A 19,021-nucleotide genomic window follows, 5' to 3' on the forward strand; every position below is an offset into this window, starting at 1 on the left:
TGATGAGGTTTGTCTGGGGTTCACAGCTACATGTGGGTAATATGTGACACATAGGTGTATGTGGATTATATAAGGATATTATTACACTGGCTCATTACGGATGTACTGCCTTGTGATTCAGCTGCTCAGTCTAGTTCTACGATGCCGGGGTCAGGAGGGAGTTATGTATTCCAGGTGGGAAGGCGATAATATTTCACATTTAAACATATTCTGGGACATTGTAATGTATTTTGCTGTTTCCCCCTTTTCTTGGTGGAGTTGCCCGGATGAGTTTAATATGTTACACAGTATATGTTTTATGTTGTAGAGCGATAAGCTTTATTTTGCTGTACAGAAGTGGCAGTCTATTACTAGGCTTAGTGACCACAGTGCAGACTGCGAGATATTAGGATTAAATGTGTGTAGTGACAAGGTGGAACGATAAATATGCTAAACATGAAGGCAAGTATTCCCTTACTTGGGAAGCGGTACAGAAGGCTACATTACTGGGCATCTTTAACCCTCCCTGCCCAGGCCGGATATTTGCTGTGGAATACGCAGCAAATATTGCCCATAACATGCTATGGGAAATCGATTCTTCCTGCACACTTGCAAACCCAAAATCGCAGAGCATGCTTCATTTTTCTGCGGATTCCACTCGGACAGCTTCCATAAAAGTCAATGGAAGCTGACCAATCCGTGGCCTGTCCGCAATGTAATTGCAGAAAGGTCGCTGATTCCGCAGGATGATGTGGGAAAATCAGGAGTTTCAAAAGAAAAATAAAATAAAACCTGTACTACGCATTTCCGAGGGCTCGCCGTGCGGACCATCCGCAGTGCAGATCAGAAGAGAAGACAGAAGGTCGTGTGGGCGCCGCTGCTGGCATGGCCAGATTTCGCTGTGGGAATCTGCATGTGGAATCTGGCTCTGCCGTGTGCAGGGGCCCTATAGATTTGGCAACCGGCAGAGAGATGGAAGGTCGCTGGACACATTAGATATCTTCAGCTTCATCTGATCTTTATCTAAGGTGTATAGCCAGACTTCTATCCTTGTACACGGGCGGGTGACGTCACCACTGACTCATTTGCGCTCATGCAGCCTGCTTAGACAGGAAGATCATTGTTGAGAATCGCTCACGAACTGAAGCGTTCCAAAAACGGGGAGCGTTTAAACGTAACGAGAAATGAGCGGGCCGCCAATGATTTTTATGCAGGCTGAAACTGAACGACTGAGGAGAAGTGCACGATTCTCGCTAGTCATTCGCGTTTAGACGTAACGATAATCGTTCACTATCGTTCGTTTGAGCGATAACCATTACGTGTAAAAGAGCCATTAGTCCTCCATAGACATCACGGTTTTCTCTCGCCACCTCCATCTTTTTTTTCCCCCTTTTAACCCAATGAGCCGCTATCTAAACAGCCCGTATTCCGCTCCTGCCTACACATCTCCTCCATCTGCTCTTTCTTCCAAGTCTCCTTTGAGATGCACCCGATTCTCTGCTCTTCCGTTTATCCGGAGATCTGTAATAAGCTATCGCTCCTTTGAAACTTACGATATTCTATCAGGTGCAGACAGATTCCGCCATGTTAAATCTTTTTCTTTTAATACATAGAATTTAAAAGAAATGCATCTTCTCCTCCAGCGTGCGGTATCTAGCTCCCCATCACCGGGTGCTGCGACCTGGAGATATAAAGCCTTATCGTGCAGTAGCATACAGAACACACGAGCCCTTCCCTCCCAATGTATTCTATATGTCTATGACACAGATATAGATGCTGTCTTTTAGATCTGGCCGAGTGTGCTGTATACGGACACCAGGAGATGCAGCAGACATTAATGTGTCATTTGATACATTGCAGCCTCAATGTATAGGCAACATATATCAATATCTGCCCACCACTGTACTGCATTCATCTAGATACAAAGTGGAGTCTCTTTGGGCTGCTGTTGAGTGATCCTCACATCCAGTATAAGTATATGGTCCATGCCGACCCCTGTTCACCACCCAACGCTCCCACAATGGGCCTAAGGGCATCAGATCCGGACTATGAAGCAACGGATGAAGGTGGCCTGGTCTGATAAACCACGTTTCTTTTTACACAATGTGGACGGTTGGCTATGTCACATACCTGGGGAAGAGATGGCACCAGGATGCATTATGGGAAGGCAGAGGCAGTGTGAGGCTTTGGGCAATGGATATATAAAGTCTACACACCTCTGGCAAAATGCCATGTTTTTGTCATGCTAAAAATCCTACAACGATGAAACATTTCAGATATATCTCCACCTTCGATGCGATATCTGTACAATCCAATTGAAAAACAAACTGAAATCTTGGAAGAATGAAAAGAAAAAAAATCTAAAATAACATGGTTTCATCAATATGCGCACCCTAAAACTAATACTTTGTGGATGTATTCTTAGACACCTACCCAAAAAGACTGAATGCAGTCATGAAGTCTATCAGCATGGCAATCTTTGCCCGCTCTTCCTTGCAAAAGCACTCCAAGTCTTTCAGATTGTGAGGGCATCTCATGTGTAGCGCCCTCTTCAGGTAATCCACAGATCTTCAGAGGGATTCAGGTTTGGGCTCTGTCTGGGACGTTACAAAACGTTGGTCATCCTCTGGTGAAGCCATTCTCTTGGTGATTTGTAGGTCTGCTTTGGGTCGTTGTTGCGCTGGAAGGTGAAATTCCTCCTTGGCTTTTTAGCAGAAGCCTGAAGGTTTTGTGCAAAAACAGACTGATATTTGGGACAGTTTATAATTCCCCCACCTTGACTAAAGCCCCAGTTCCAGCAGCAGTATAACAGCCCCACACATAATGCTGCCCCCACCATCTTCACTGTGGGTCTGGTGGTCTTCTGGAGATGTGCAGTGTTGGCTTTGTACCAAACACACCTTTTGGAATTATGGCCAAAAAGTTCCGCCTCGGTCTCATCAGACCATAACACCTTCTTCCACATTGTCTTGTGGCAATCCTATATAAACACTCGTGGTGAGAGTGCGCATGTGCAGTATCGGCAATAGCCCAGCATAGGATTCGGCATTCCCTGCTAGGCAGTGAGCACTAAGTCACTAGTGACCGGGTACACTAACCTGCAGGAAGCAGAATGCCGAGAATGTACATTACGTCGCAGGAAGAAGAGGATCCTGCCGGCTGGAGGTGATGTAACTCGGAGACTGGAGGAGCTAGGAGAAGATCGGGTAGGAGAGGATGTGGCAAGAAGACTGCCGGTGGAGTAATAGGTAAGTATAGAGTTTTTTTCTGATGACAGATCCCCTTTAATGTTGCCGTCGGCCTCTTGGCAGCCTACTGGGACAATTTTCTTCTGGGCTTTTCATCAGCCTGTGAGGGACATCCAGTTCTTGGTAAGGTCACTGCTGTGCCAAATGTAATCCACTTCCTGATGACGTCTTCACTATGTCCCATGGTATATGTAATGTTTTGGAAATGTCCTGGTCCCCTTCTCCTGACTTATACCTTCCAACAATCAGATCCCATTGATGTGCTGTAAGCATTTTATGACTTTTACTGAAAAATGCAACTAAGAAAATGTCAGGGGTAAATCAGAATCACTGATAGGGTCCCCCATTGCGGACTCAGTAGTAATAGTGACTCCCGTTGTGACTCCAGTAGTAACAGTGACCCCCATTGTGGCCCCAGTAGTAATAGTGACCCCCACATCAGCCTCAGTAGTAATTAGCCCCTGGCTGGCCAGCATTCCTACAGGCATTCCACTCATCCAGCCGCTGCGGAGAGTGTAACTGTTGGCCTCTCCCCTTGGCATCCACGCTTGTCAGCAGGCGCGGGCGATCCGCTGCTTAATGTGCCCATAAATGTGTGTGGAGATTCCTCTCTTTACACACAGAAGAGGATTTTATTTGTGGCCGCTGTGTACAGAAAATAAAAATCGTAGAATGCTCTATTTTAGAACGGATACGCCGCGACGGCTTCCACTGAAGTCATGCTGTAGCACTTCTGCAATGAGCATTGCAGAAGTGTCGCAGATCCGCATCATCGTCTAGCGACTATGTGGGTAAAGCTGTACTACGCATATGTGATGGTGGCACATCCGCATTACAGAAGAAAAAGGATTCTGACAGATTAGTAGGGTCGCCGGCATGCGGGATTTACCACACAGAATCCGTGCATGCTCGTGTGCATTTAGCCTTAGGGCTATTTCACACGAGCGTAAATCGACCGCATTTTCACGCCCGGCCTATATACGTTGGCCAACTGATGCATTGGTTTACAATGCATCAGTTCAGATGGGCGTATTCCCGCAGTGTAAAAACGGCCGGTCAAGATAATGTGTACAGTGCGCATTCCAGCCGGCAATTTTTATGTCGGCCAGCAGAGATATTCCAGGGACTATCTTCCGGCCAAAATACGGCGGCTCCCATAGACTCCTATGTGAGCTGCTGGAGAAGGGAGCTGGAAGGGAGTTTAGCAGCATCTCTGCTAAACTCCCTCCCCCTTACCTCCTCCCCTCTGCCCCTTGCTGGCTGTTTGCAATGGGATGGGGCGGGAGCTAGTGTGCTAAGCTTATGTCCCATCCTCTCCCTTTCATTGCTGGCAGCCGACAAGGGTCAGAAGCTTAGCACACTAACTCCGCCCCTGTCCCGCCCCTCCCCTTGCTGAGAGCCGCCGGCGGGGGGCAGTTTAGCAGAGCTAAACGGTCACCCCCCTGCCCGACAGTATCCCGGGCTTGGTGTATACTCGCTGGACCTGGGCAGTCTGAATGGCCGCATGGATGGGAGTTGCAGCTGTGACCAAGTCACGACTGCCACTCGTTCATGCGATTTTCGGTTGCGCTATCGCCGTGGCACGGACGCCCGAAAAATTGCTGCACAGGCCACATAAAATAAGGCGGCGGGCCGGATTCAGCCCACGGTCCTTGTGTTTTACACATGTGCTCTAAGACATTCATTTCAGAACTGCAAGAGAGAATAGGAAGCCAGTATTAACCCTTTCCAATCCACTGTCTGACGTCTGAAGACATTCTGATTTAAGGCTATACAGTTATATTACTAGCCGCTCTTTTATCAGGGGCCTCTCTAGCATGTCCCATACCGCAGTACTGTCTCTAGACAGCAGATGGCGCTATTGTATAATGGCAGAAAGAGAAAGCCCCCTAGGCAACCCTGAATCCAAAATTGGATTGCAAAGGGTTAAGGCATGTAAAAGCATAACTACATTCTCAATAACCTTTGCATAAAAAGTCCAGTGTGTGTTCCCTCCAGAGCTATAGAGTCCGAGTCTGGGGAGGTTTGGCTAAGCGACTCCACAGCCCTGTCTCTAAAGGTCAGAGAACAAAGACCCCTGTACAACATTAGACAGGTGATCTTAAAGTTATAACCGCTCGCTGTATATCCAATATAATGAAATATTATATGCACAATCATACACATACGGAAAGCATATACAAATTGTATTATATATTACACACACATAGGGTATTTTACAAGCCAACCAGAGGAGAATGTTTGTTTACAGTATTCTCCTTATTAAGATGCGTTCTTAACAAAGCTTTACTGAGATTTACAAGGTTAACAGCTAAGAAAAAAAACCCACAAACACCCCAGCGGCACGCACTATTCCGAGTACATTAAAACTCATTCAAGTCAAATGAAGAAATGGTAGCAGACCGCAAAGTGACCGAACGGCAGGACGGCGAATCAGCGTGTTCCGTCGACAATTAACCGCTTTTCCGTGAGGCTCGTCGGATGCTGTAAATTTAAATTATTTTCTAGTAAGCGTTAAATAGACTGGTTATTTTGCAGAACTGCCCTAAATAAAACCGGGATAAGTGATATTAATGTCCTATGGTCAGTATTATTGAACCTCGAAAGCAATAAAGTTTATGAGTCGATAAATATTACATTTGCTGGATTACTTAAGATTCTGCCCGAGTCCCCGGCGCTTAATACAGATTGTAACCACCAAATCCACAATACATTATTCATATTCGGGGTGTCACCAAAGTGATGGATTGCCGGGAGAGGCTGTCCTTTATATAAATCAACAAATAAAAATGCAAATGCTAACATTTTCGGCTACAACCTTCCCCGTCTTGAATGGGGAATGAAAATTTTCACATTATATCGACAGCAAGCAGAGAGGACAATTAACGACCTGCTCCCACAGTAAGTGGGAGATTAATTTAGCGATGCCGGCTTTTATCACCTGCATATGGAGCTGCACCGGTCAATTCTGGCTACTTGCACTTTTCACTGAAGAGATAATAAAATAAAGAAACAAGTTTAATCTGACATTCCCCCTTCACCGCATCAGGACTGCAAATGTCACCGTCTCCCCCTCTCCTGTCTCAGACACCTTTAAGAAAAAGTTGGACTAAAAGAAAAGTTCAGGGTTTGTAGTTTTTTTTTCTCCCTTCCCTCCCCTTTTCCTCAGCTTCTCGGGAATAAATTATCACTGCATAAAGATTGCTAAGTGTGAAACACAATTTCGCATGCGGTGAACACAAGGAAACTCCTTACTGCAAAACCAAGATGCTGATTTATTAATCACTTGGTGGCATAAATCTGTATAAACAGTGGAGTAACCGTGTAAATCCTCTGCTTTTACTCCTCTTGGACTTACATGTAGGTTTATACTGTCAGAAGTTGGCTCAGTAATAAACTTTATTTGTGGTTCATCGAGGTGGTCCTAGCAATGTCCACCTGCAGACCGGAGCGATGGATGAGGACTGCTAGTATGCTGCACTATGGGGGCTACGCCACATCCTTCATTACGTGTGGGGATTCAGACTGCCTTACTGACTGGTTTTTGAGCTTTTCTCAATACTAATCTCATGTTTCTGCCTCCCAAGTACTGGGAAGTATAGTGTATACCCAGGAGAACATAGAGTAGAGTACTTAGGATGGAGAAAAACTACATCTCCCACAATGTGTTGTACTAGGAAGTAGAAAGCACATCTGCTCTGTCACGTCTCTGAGGGCAACATAGGGTAGGGGGGATATACTATATCGTTTTCTGTCATTTTAGTATTTTCATATAAATATTGCTTGAACTTAGACAAAGCCCGTGGGCCCCGCCTTTTCCCACCCCACTTAGACAAAGCCCGTGGGCCCCGCCTTTTCCCACCCCCCCTTAGACAAAGCCCGTGGGCCCCGCCTTTTCCCACCCCCCCTTAGACAAAGCCCGTGGGCCCCGCCTTTTCCCACCCCCCCTTAGACAAAGCCCGTGGGCCCCGCCTTTTCCCACCCCCCCTTAGACAAAGCCCGTGGGCCCCGCCTTTTCCCACCCCCCCTTAGACAAAGCCCGTGGGCCCCGCCTTTTCCCACCCCCCCTTAGACAAAGCCCGTGGGCCCCCCCCTTCTCCCACCCCACTTAGACAGAGCCCGTGGGCCCCCCGCCTTCTCCCACCCCACTTGGACAGAGCCCGTGGGCCCCCCGCCTTCTCCACCCACTTGGACAAAGCCCGCGGGCCCCCGCCTTCTCCACCCACTTGGACAAAGCCCGCGGCCCCCGCCTTCTCCACCCACTTAGAGAAAGCCTGCGGGCCCCGCCTTCTCCACCCACTTAGAGAAAGCCTGCGGGCCCTGCCTTCTCCACCCACTTAGAGAAAGCCCGCGGGCCCTGCCTTCTCCACCCACTTAGAGAAAGCCCGCGGGCCCTGCCTTCTCCACCCACTTAGAGAAAGCCTGCGGGCCCTGCCTTCTCCACCCACTTAGAGAAAGCCTGCGGGCCCTGCCTTCTCCACCCACTTAGAGAAAGCCTGCGGGCTCTGCCTTCTCCACCCACTTAGAGAAAGCCTGCGGGCTCTGCCTTCTCCACCCACTTAGAGAAAGCCCGTGGAGTTTTGTTTTCCTTGCCCACCCAGAGAAAAGCTGTGAGTCCTACTTTCCCCACCCACTCTGAAAGCCTGTAAGCCTTGCATTTCCTGCTCACCCAGAGAAAGCCCATGTGCCCCGCTCTTCTCTACCCATCCATAGAAAGTGTTCGAGTCCTGCTTCACCCTGCCGACTTATAGTGAAAGCCCGAGTCTCCTAGTTTCTCTACTTACACAGTAATTTGGCAGCCTTCCCGTATAGATACAAGAGAAGCTGTAATCACTGGGTGGGCAGGAAAAAAAGAAGGCATGGGCTTTCTCTACAAGTGGATGAGGAAAGCAGGACTCCATTGCTTTTTAAATTATTCCAGACAGACTTTACATGAATCATGTCACAGAAAACTATACATCTCCGAGCTTAGGGTCTACCTCTCTATCCTATGGGAAGGTGCAGCTGTGCTGGGGAAGAAGATGGCTAGAAGGTTGGAGGGGTGTTTAAACTAGGGACTGGGAGTAAGAGGAACCAGAGAGATAGAGAGAAGATACTGTAGACGGTGATCTGACACCAAGTAATGAGAATGGGGTACGGTGGAAGGGGTTAGTACTGTTAGAACTGGCAGAACAGTTAGTAGGGGGTACACTGAAAATAGTCACCATACAGTTTAGAAGGTTTTGGTAATTTTCTAATGCTAGAAATCTGACCAATAAGGTTGATGAACTGGAAATAATGACTGGAGGAAAACTATGACATAGTGGGGATAACGGAGACCTGGTTGAAAAAAAGCTGTGATTGGGCAGTGAACTTACAGGGGTTATAGTCTGTTCAGAAGGGATTGTAAAAACTGGGATGGGGGAGGGGCTTGTCATTATGTAAAATCCTGTTTAAAGCCCATACTATGGGAGGATATATGGGAGGGAGATGAACATGTGGAGTCTCTATGGGTAGGCTCATTTTTCTATCCAGCCGTTAATCAGATGCCTCTGTACTACTATGCCATCCGCTGCATTGGCTGCCCATCCGCTGCAGAACTAAACTCAAACTCAACAAGCTCACCCACAAAGCTCCGCGTCACTGTACATCGGCTGGGTGGTGTACGGACAGGAGGGAGGCGTTCACTCCGATCCGCTTAGACTTTACACCTCTCTAATACGGACCTCACATGCTCGCCTACAGGACTTTGAGAGCAGCACCTCCTGCAGACGTCTGGGTCGGATCCCACTGCCAGAATTCTCGCAGTGGGATGCTAGCCGTGCCCCTGCAGTGACCCGCGGCTCACCTGCTCCCGGCGTCTCGCTCTGCGCCAGCTGCCGCTCAGCCAGCACATGCACAGTCAGCACGTCACTAGGCCCGCACAGAAATATATTACATTTCAGCTTGTCTTTCAAGAGAGTTTTATAGGGAAGCTACGAAAATACTAAAACTTCAGGAAGGCAGAGTTCGATCAGCTCAGAGATGTTTTTAACCTTATTGACTGGGATAATATCCTAAAAAATAGGATTACAAACAATAAATGGGAAACGTTTAAAAACATCCCAATTACTTACTGTGAGAGGTTCATACCTTACAGGAATAAAAGGGTTTGGAATAGGAGAAAACTAGTGTGGCTCAATAAAGATGTAAAAGTGGGCAATAAACAAAACGTTTAAACTTCTATAAAAACAAGGCAGCAAAGCAGCACTAAAAACCTATAGGGAAATAAATTATGTAAAAATCAGATTAAAAGCAGCAAAGATGAAGACAGAAAGACGTCCTGCCAAGGAGAGTAAAATGAGCCCTAGACCGTTCTTCAATTAAATAAATAGTGCAAAGATTAGTACTGAAAGTGTTGGCCCTTTAATAAATAATGTAGGAAACATTGTAGGAAGGCGATGAGGAGAAGGCAAATCCATTAAATAGTTTTTTCTCCAGTGTATTCAGAGGAAAATTAAATGTCAGATGAGATGCAGAGTGATAAAGTAAACTCTCCACTAAATATCACCAGTCTAACCCAGAAAGAAGTACAGAACAGTCTTAAAAAGTTTAAAATGGACAAATCGCTGGGTCCCGATGGCATACACTCCGGGTTTTAAAGGAGATGTCTCGAGGAAGCAGTGATTTTTTTTTTTTGCCCTGTCCCCCTAATTAAACATACATTACTAATTACCCCTGTAAATTACTTTTCTAGCTGGTTCGTACTTACCGTTCCAGCGTTTCAGTAACTTATAAAAGTTTCCCCAAGATGGCCGACGGCTCTTTCCCCGTCGCTCGCTGCAGCCCGACGTGCGCGCTCCCGAGACGCTGCCAGCTGTGTCTCCATGGCAACCGGACGCCCCGCAGCCGCCGACCAGACGCCCCGCAGCCGCCGACCAGACGCCTCGCAGCCGCCGACCAGACGCCCTGCACCGCCAGGCAGCAGGTAACCGGTGCTAGCCCCCGGCTCCCCAGCGCTACGCTCCCGGCTCCCCAGCGCTAGACCCTCAGCCCAGGTGAAGGCCCCGGAGCCTTCACCTGTCAGTGAACATCACCCCCGGCCTAGCGGCAGCCCCCCCCGGCCTAGCGGCAGCCCCCCCATCGCAGCGGCAGCCCCCCCCCCCCGGCCTAGCGACAGCCCCCCCATCGCAGCGGCAGCCCCCCCCGGCCTAGCGACAGCCCCCCCATCGCAGCGGCAGCCCCCCCCGGCCTAGCGACAGCCCCCCCATCGCAGCGGCAGCCCCCCCGGCCTAGCGACAGCCCCCCCATCGCAGCGGCAGCCCCCCCCGGCCTAGCGACAGCCCCCCCATCGCAGCGACAGCCCCCCCCGGCCTAGCGACAGCCCCCCCATCGCAGCGACAGCCCCCCCGGCCCATCACTTACCTGGACAGCTGGACGGCAGGACAGCTGGGCGGCTTCTCCGGCAGCTCGGCAGCTCTGCACCTTCCTCTAACAGAGGAAGGTACAGAATGGCCGCTCCAGCGCGCTCCCGAGCAGTGACAGCTCATCTGCGCATGCGCAGAAGAGCTGTAGCGGGGAGCACACTGAAGCGGCTCGTGCTGAATGGAGAAGACCGGACTGCGCAAGCGCGTCTAAAAAAGCAAGCTGCCGGCGAATTTAGACGGAACCATGGAGACGAGGACGCTAGCAACGGAGCAGGTAAGTGGAATAACTTCTGTATGGCTCATATTTAATGCACGATGTATATTACAAAGTGCATTAATATGGCCATACGGAAGTGTATAACCCCACTTTGTTTCACGAGACCCCCCCTTTAAGGGAATTAAATAGGCTGAACTGGATGGACATGTCTTTTTTTGGCATTACATACTATGTCACTATGTATCCTCAGAGAAATGAAAGAGCAGCTTTAAAAAAGGACCACCCCAGGGAACACACATTTTTCCATTCCTACCCTCCACCCCCATCCCTTAGAGGATTGCCTGTCACACTGTGGATGTCTCCTATGTATATTGCAGTCACTTCCATGCAGTGCAGGCTACTGTCTGATACTTATTAGGCACTCTCTCAATACTGTGATTTTCCCCTGCTGTCTCTTTCACTATTCAATGCTATCAATCCCGTGATGCACCAACACAAATCACATGAGCAGCTAGAGCCAGTACCATCTCTGTCTGCTGGGAAGACAGTGTGATCATCATTACCTTCTATATTCACCTAAATAAGCTAAGATTAAATGTGTACAGGAGGCTAAACTATCATCTTTATCCTAACTGTATACAAGTAGACATTACTGCTTTAATTTCTGCAATGTTTTATTAATACTTGTGTTTAACATTTCTCATCAAATGTAAATTTATAGCCTCCGTATGAAAAAATACAATTATACATGGGATTCCTCACCGCAGATAAAAGACTGACACTTATTTACCGTCAAAGGGAAATCTATATCTTTAAGTTAACGGGTTTTATGAATATGGAGGGAGGGGTGGCGGTGGATTATTTTCATAGGACACAATGACCTAACAATTTATTAGTAATAAAGATACTGTAAGACGGGTCAGACTATGAATATATAAATCTAAGGCTACTCCAATTGCTACACACTACAGCAAAAGTTGCAAGAAGCCTTGAAGACTATTGAAAAGTTTATGCAGTTTAATAGCAGCAGGGTAGTTGGGAAAAGTTTTTTTTTCTAGATCATGAATGAAATTGTATCACAACTGAGTGTTCCTTAATCTGACTAGAACTTCATGCCACATGTGGCTCTACCCTATATATATATCCATACCTCCAAGCAACTTCATAGAAGCTCAGAAATCGCATCGAGGGCAAAGCTGATATGTTGTAGAATCAAAATTTTCAGATCACCATATTAGCCTTCATCAGGTGAATACGCTCCCCATCAATGATCACTATTTCTAGCTCCTGAGGGCATGTTCCACCTATAGGTGGTCTTGTATCTCGCTGGTATCTGAATTTGATATATACAGCATCTAAAGCTCAAACCAGCACCACAGGCCTGCTTAAATGGTTCAGCTCCATCCAAACCGATTATCTGGTTCCTGAATTCAGCTATTCCTGACTTTCTATTTTGCATTCTCCACTCCTGACCTCGGCTTGTTATACGGACCACATTTCTGCTTCCTGTCCTGACCTCTGGCCTGTTTACTGGGCTAAACCCATTCTGTACCATTTGCCCAGACTAGAACAGTTAGATAAAGGCACAGTACCTGTGGGTGTAAACAGAGGTGTAGTCAATTAGTAGTGTCAGCTACCATAATAGTCACCTCTTCCAGGGTAATGGCCTGGGGACCCTACAGTGAAGCCCACATTCCAACTGGTGGGGTAACAGGTGAAGACTGGGGTTCCACAGGAGTTTCCTTTGGATTTGGCCCCAAGTCAAACCAGTGTGTGCCACAGGGGATCTAAATTCGCTGATCCCGATACCTTGTCAAGCAGACACCAAAGTGGTGTCCATTTGACTAATGACAGTGAATGGTTCAGTCTCAAGGCCATTTTTAGCACTTCTGACCAGATCCCCGAGACATGAAATCACTGTGGGACCGAAATCTTAGCACCAACACTCCTACCCCGACGCAGAGAGGCAAACGTCCAGCCGTGAACTAATTTGCTCTCATCACAATCCTCTCTAAACCGACAGAAGAGGATGACTGTGGCCGCCTTTGTACTAATACATTTAGTGGCTCCAGCGAGGGTTCATTCTGTCTCCATTTCGAGGGATTTTGTCTCTCATCCCATCTGGGAATGAAACATTGATGAAAATGGGCATGAGAAAAAAAGCTGCCACCAGCAAGAAATAATATTCTGGAATATAATTATGCTCCATTTCAAAAGTAATGCATTTAAATTTATATCAAATGCCTTGAAACGGCCTCAGATGCCAATCCCAATAAGGCAGGATTATGGGATCGAGGTAACTGTTCCTGTCAATTACCAAGACTTGATTTTCAATTTATATTCAAAAGAAGGTTTTTTGTTCCATACGCGGGGAGAACGTCTCAATTCCAGGTAAGTTTCAATTACGGAGGATTTCTAGTGACAGGCAATAAACAAATAGATTTATAGGCAGAACCCCCCCACCCCCCTTACCACCCCCCAGTTGTTCATGGATGACAGGAAAAGTCGACAGAGGAGATGGAGTCGCTGAATATTAAGTATACACACAAGACCATGTACATTATAACGCCCTGTATGGATTACACCGCAATTCGGATAACCGTGACCAAAAATACATTAGTGTGGATGAGGATCTTTAAATACTAACATCTAGTGGAGAGAGTCCTTGATGGGGATTCTGACCAATCAAGAGTCGCCGATTGACAGGATGCAATGGTAACACAAAATACTAGTTACATGACTGGGAACTATTGTACTTGGCAGTTTTTCCTGCACGTAATAGTCCAGGTCAGAAAGCATTAAGATAGATCTGTTTAACCCCTTAATGGCCAGGTTTCCATTTCTGTAGCCATAACATTTTAACCTTTTCATTAAGCTAGCTATCTGAATCCTTGTTTTATGTGGGATAAATTATATTATATATATTTTAGTGCTGTTTGAGGGTACATATAAATTGTGTTATTTATAACCACCTTTTTTTTTCCCTTTTCAGATAATTTTTTATTGAAATTTTGAAAATTGTTGTGAATAATTTTATAGAATTGGCTCTTAATTCCTATATATCCATACTTCCTTAAACATAACATACATATTTCCCCAAACAATACATTTAGACATAAAATTATACATAAATGAATCAAAGCCTCCCTCATCCCCAACAAATCCTATTAAAATATATGCAAAAAAAAATAAATAAAAATAAAAAACAAAAAACTTAATTATCCTCCACCTTTTCACCTCTTCCGCTTACCTCTTTAACATCCCACTAACATGGCAAGCAACACTCCACATATACTATACCACCATATCCAAATTTCCTCAGACTTAGTCAAACAATCTATTTTTGATACCCCAATCTCTCAGAGCAGACCACAGGTAACTCCAGACCACAGGTAACTCCAGACCACAGGTAACTCCAGACCACAGGTAACTCCAGACCACAGGTAACTCCAGACCACAGGTAACTCCAGACCACAGGTAACTCCAGACCACAGGTAACTCCAGACCACAGGTAACTCCAGACCACAGGTAACTCCAGACCACAGGTAACTCCAGACCACAGGTAACTGTTCCATATTCAAGATTAATTCTCGATAAATTCTCCCTCATCCTCACCAAGATGATATAGGCAAACAATTCTGGCTGGATTGTAAATTCTATTAATTTAATAGCTTGAGTAGTCTACTTTCCCACTCTATTCTTGTTAAGTTGCACCACAAATAACGAAGCTAGAGGATTGGCACCACCACTTGTGTGCTAGTCTAGTCCGATTGTCTCCTAATCACTCTTACTGTTGATACCCTGTTTTGGCTCTTGCCAAACATTCCTACCCCAAACCTACTATTTCATCCACACTAAAAGCGAATTATAACGTCTTTGCCTCGACTCCCTCCCTCAAAACTATTTCCTAGCATTCACCCCCAGGCTTTCTGGTCCAGTCTTCCAATGTCTGTTCCATTAGAACAGACATTGCTGTAACAGAGTCCTGTCCTGTAGTGTTCTCAGGAGCCAATCCTCTCCACTACTTCTCTATCCTTCCACTGCTCGCTCCTTACCTAGGACAAATGCCAGTAGAACCTCTATGAACGAGACTGGTGCACCAAGAGACACTCAATCATTTATGCCATTCTTCCATACTCATACTTTAAGATATTGGTCTGAATCTCTCTCGGATACATAAATACTGAGGCTCTATCCACTAGCTCACGAGTTTCCATTTCTAATCTCTATGAGACTATAAAATATTGTCAAGAGCGTAATGAGGCACCACCAAATTACAAGCCATGATGCCATCAGTCTCCATCTTCTGGCACTGCCATTGAGCAGAGCATAACATTTTAAACACATTATTGGATTTCCTGATCCTGGATCCATTTTGGGGTGATTTTTCATTCCTCTTCACTTTGCTTTTTCCTTGTTCCATCACAGCGACATGTCCATGAGGTCCTACAGCGTACCCACTGTGAAATACCTTGTAATAAGCCAAGAGCCTGCATCTCGGCCTTAGGCAGAGTTTCGGTGAAGGGGTTTCCACACAGTCTGCACACTAAAATTAGAGGGTCTTTGATTCATGGAGGATCTCACATCTCAAGACAATTTAGGAGTTTTTGTTCTCCTTAAGACTTGGGCACAACTGGATATTGTATCAAGGCTCCACCAAACAAAAATAATGCTAGCACAGGGATTACTTCCGATACTAAAAGAGTATATAACACGCCCGCCACCCCCCTTTCTTTTTTTCTTCTTTCTCCCTATCCTCCTTTTCTACAGTCTTTGCCTTCCCTTCATATAATTCATCTTGATTGCTGGCTTTGTAGGTCGCCGGTTAACTGTATTCTCCATCTAAATTATGCGTGCATGGGCCTGCTTACCCTATTTTGTGTCCATCTTTTACTACACCCCAGTATTATAGGGGTGCTCCCATTTCTTTCCCTTCAACATTTTCTGCTCTACTGGAAAATGTTCATTAAGAAACATTGTATAATTTCTATAATTGTTTTTGTGGCATAGATATAAAAAAGTAAAGAAAAGTTCGATAAAAGTAGCTTTTTTATATATTGTTGACGTCTTAGGGCTCATGTCCACGGGCAAAATATGATTTAAGATCCGCAGCGGATCTCCCGCATGCGGATCCGCATCCCATAGGGATGCATTGACCACCCGCGGGTAGATAAATACCCGCGGATCGTCAATAAAAGGGATTTAAAAAAAAATGGAGCATGGAAAAATTCGGACCATGCTCCATTTTCGTGCGGGTCTCCCGCGGGGACGGCTCCCGCGGGCTTCTATTGAAGCCTATGGAAGCCGTCCGGATCCGCGGGAGACCTAAAATAGGAATTTAAAGTATTTACCATCCGGCGCGGGCGGGGAAGGTCAGCTGTTCCTCACGGCCGCATCTTCCTTGCTTCGGCTCGGCGGATGTGCCCGGCGCATGCGCGCGGCACGTCGGCGACGTGCCGCCGGCGTCAGGAATTCATCCGCCGGCCGAAAATGAAGATCCGGCCGTGAGGAACAGCTGATCTTCTCCGCCCGCGCCGGATGGTAAATACTTTTAAATTCTTATTTTCGGCGCTCATGTCCGCGGGGCAGGAGGGACCCGCTGCAGATTCTACATGTAGAATCTGCAGCGGATCTGATTTTCCCCGTGGACATGAGGCCTTACACTAAATAACCTATTAAATAAAATTTGTTGTGGATACCTAATTGTATATTTTTATTTCCTGCGTGGAAGAAAACATTTTATTTTAAATAATTGCTTTTTGAGGAATATATATATATATATATATATATATATATATATATATATATATATATATATTTTTTTTTTTTTATTATTATTTTTTTTTCTCTCTAAGTTATTACATTTTTTTAACCCCATCGACAGATTACTATTGTACAGCTTTATTATATACTTATACTAGTATACAGAAGTCTTCTAATACAGTCTATTATCTGTGTCACTATGGCACAGGCTGTAGGGCAGCACATAAGTGTGCCCTTACACCAGACTTATTGTACAGACAAGCCCTCGGGTCTTTACAAGGTCTCCAAGACTAACTGCAAAAGTGTCCCCCCAGGAAACCAAGAGACCCGCTTAAAGGGCAGGGACGGCTTTAATAGTGCCACTGCCACTCTTGATCTCAGTGTTCAAATTGGGGGACCATGTAACACCCATACAACACTTCTTCTACAGCACTGAAAAAACATGGCACTGTACAATATGAACCAATAAAAACTAATCCCCACCACCACCTCTCCCCCCCCAAAAAAACAGGACATTGCTAGTCAATAAGAGGTTAAAAATCTAAGAACAATACACCTTTAAATCCCCTATTAGAACATGTGGACAGGATATAGGATTGTTCCTTGCTCACTATCCATCTTGAATAGTAAGTAAAAAGCCACAGCGATGACTAACGCTCCTTAAGACACTACATTACAGCTCACTGGTTTCAATGGCCGCCATATAATACCATATTTCCCCGAGTGGTAATGGTGCTGGCATCTTTCTCCAGTAACAGTCGATCTTCCAGTAGGTGGACCCTTGGCAAACTAGTGAAGCTACCACAAGAAAGGGGTTCCTCCTGCCTACGTACCTACATTGCTAAAATTCTTGAACCATACGGCTTAACAAGATGTACAGTACATCCTACCGCTAAGCTGGCATGGGCTCTGTTTCTGGTTACGGATGTACAGTTCTTCTGACGGTGGCTCAGAAAGGATTACCTGCAGCCCCGGGGTCAGATCCAACTTAGGACAATATCTGCATGGAGTTCATATTTTCTCCTTGGGGAGGTAATTTGGTTTCCATCAATTAACCTTAGTGAGCAAATATCAATCAAGGACTGTGTGAGGCTCAGATTTTCCATGTGGATACAGCTTTGGGGTGGAGGATATTACTTGTAGACATAACACCAGAACTATATTAGAGCAGAACCCTCCTGGGAACGACACAATGAAGACTGGACAGACTACAGGATATAATCCGTCTCAGTTCCTACCTGTGAAGGTCTCTGTGCACAAGTGATGTCCCTACGGTTCTCATTTCTGTCCTCGGACTCTTCACTGTAGGAGAGGTAGCGGTATCCTTTCTAGATCCTGGAATTAATAAAGACCAGTAGAGAAGACATGAGATACATCATTTAAGACAAATCTAAAGATTCTGCTAGGAGCTGGAATGAAATATTGCTTTGTGATGCAACCTATAGATAATGCTCATCTGTCAGTGTGTATGGAAGTAGAGAACTCAATGTGTTAGATGACTCAGTACTCTTCATAAAGAGGAACCCTAAGCGGTTTTATAAAGCAATTCCAGTCATTATGACTTTTTATTAATGTTTTCTCTTTATTTTTTTTATATTTTCCTTGTCCTGGAAGGAGCTTTCTACTCTGCTCAGTTTCACCTCCTGCTGATTAATGCACTGTGTAATAGCTGCTCTGAGCACATTTCTGGATCTCATAATGGTTGTCAGTTTCCAGTATTCAGTTACTGTCCTGGTGCACAAAACTTATTAGTATACAAGCACTGACTACTTCAATATTGCACCCCAGAGACAAGAACATAGTTGCTGCAATACTGCCCCATTATGGACAATATTAAGGTTGCCATCACCATCCCCCCAGAATTGACAGGAACGTAATCATTATAATACTGCCCCCTATGTACAAGAATACAACTACTATATTACTGCCTCCTATTTACAAGAATATAACTACTCTAATACTGCCACCCTATGTACATATAACTACTATAATACTGCCCCCCCCTATGTACAAGAATATAACTACTATAATACTGCCCCCCCTATGTACAAGAAGATAACTACTATAATACTGCCCTCCCTATGTACAAGATGATAACTACTATAATACTGCACCCCCTATGGACAAGAAGAGAATTACTATAATACTGCCCCCCTATGTACAAGAAGAGAACTACTATAATACTGCCCCCTATGTACAAGAATATAACTACTATAATACTGCTCCGTATGTACAAGAATATAACTACTATAATACTGCCCCCCATGTACAAGAATATAACTACTATAATACTGCCCCCCATGTACAAGAATATAACTACTATAATACTGCCTCCTATATACAAGAATATAACCGCTATAATACTGCCCCTATGTACAAGAATATAACTGCTATAATACTGCCCCCTATATACAAGAATATAACTACTA

General features: G+C 45.5%; 1 protein-coding gene across 1 annotated transcript in view; it reads right to left on the reverse strand.

Moving 5' to 3' along the window:
* KIAA1328 (KIAA1328 ortholog) overlaps positions 1-19,021 on the reverse strand; it is a 134,787-nt gene that overhangs the window by 11,827 nt on the left and 103,939 nt on the right. The window contains exon 10 of the mRNA XM_066602634.1: positions 17,831-17,927. Coding sequence (XP_066458731.1) covers positions 17,831-17,927 — 97 coding nt within the window. The remainder of the gene's footprint in view (positions 1-17,830; positions 17,928-19,021) is intronic.

This window comes from Eleutherodactylus coqui, chromosome 5, assembly GCF_035609145.1.
Source record: "Eleutherodactylus coqui strain aEleCoq1 chromosome 5, aEleCoq1.hap1, whole genome shotgun sequence".
Lineage (NCBI taxonomy): Eukaryota > Metazoa > Chordata > Amphibia > Anura > Eleutherodactylidae > Eleutherodactylus > Eleutherodactylus coqui.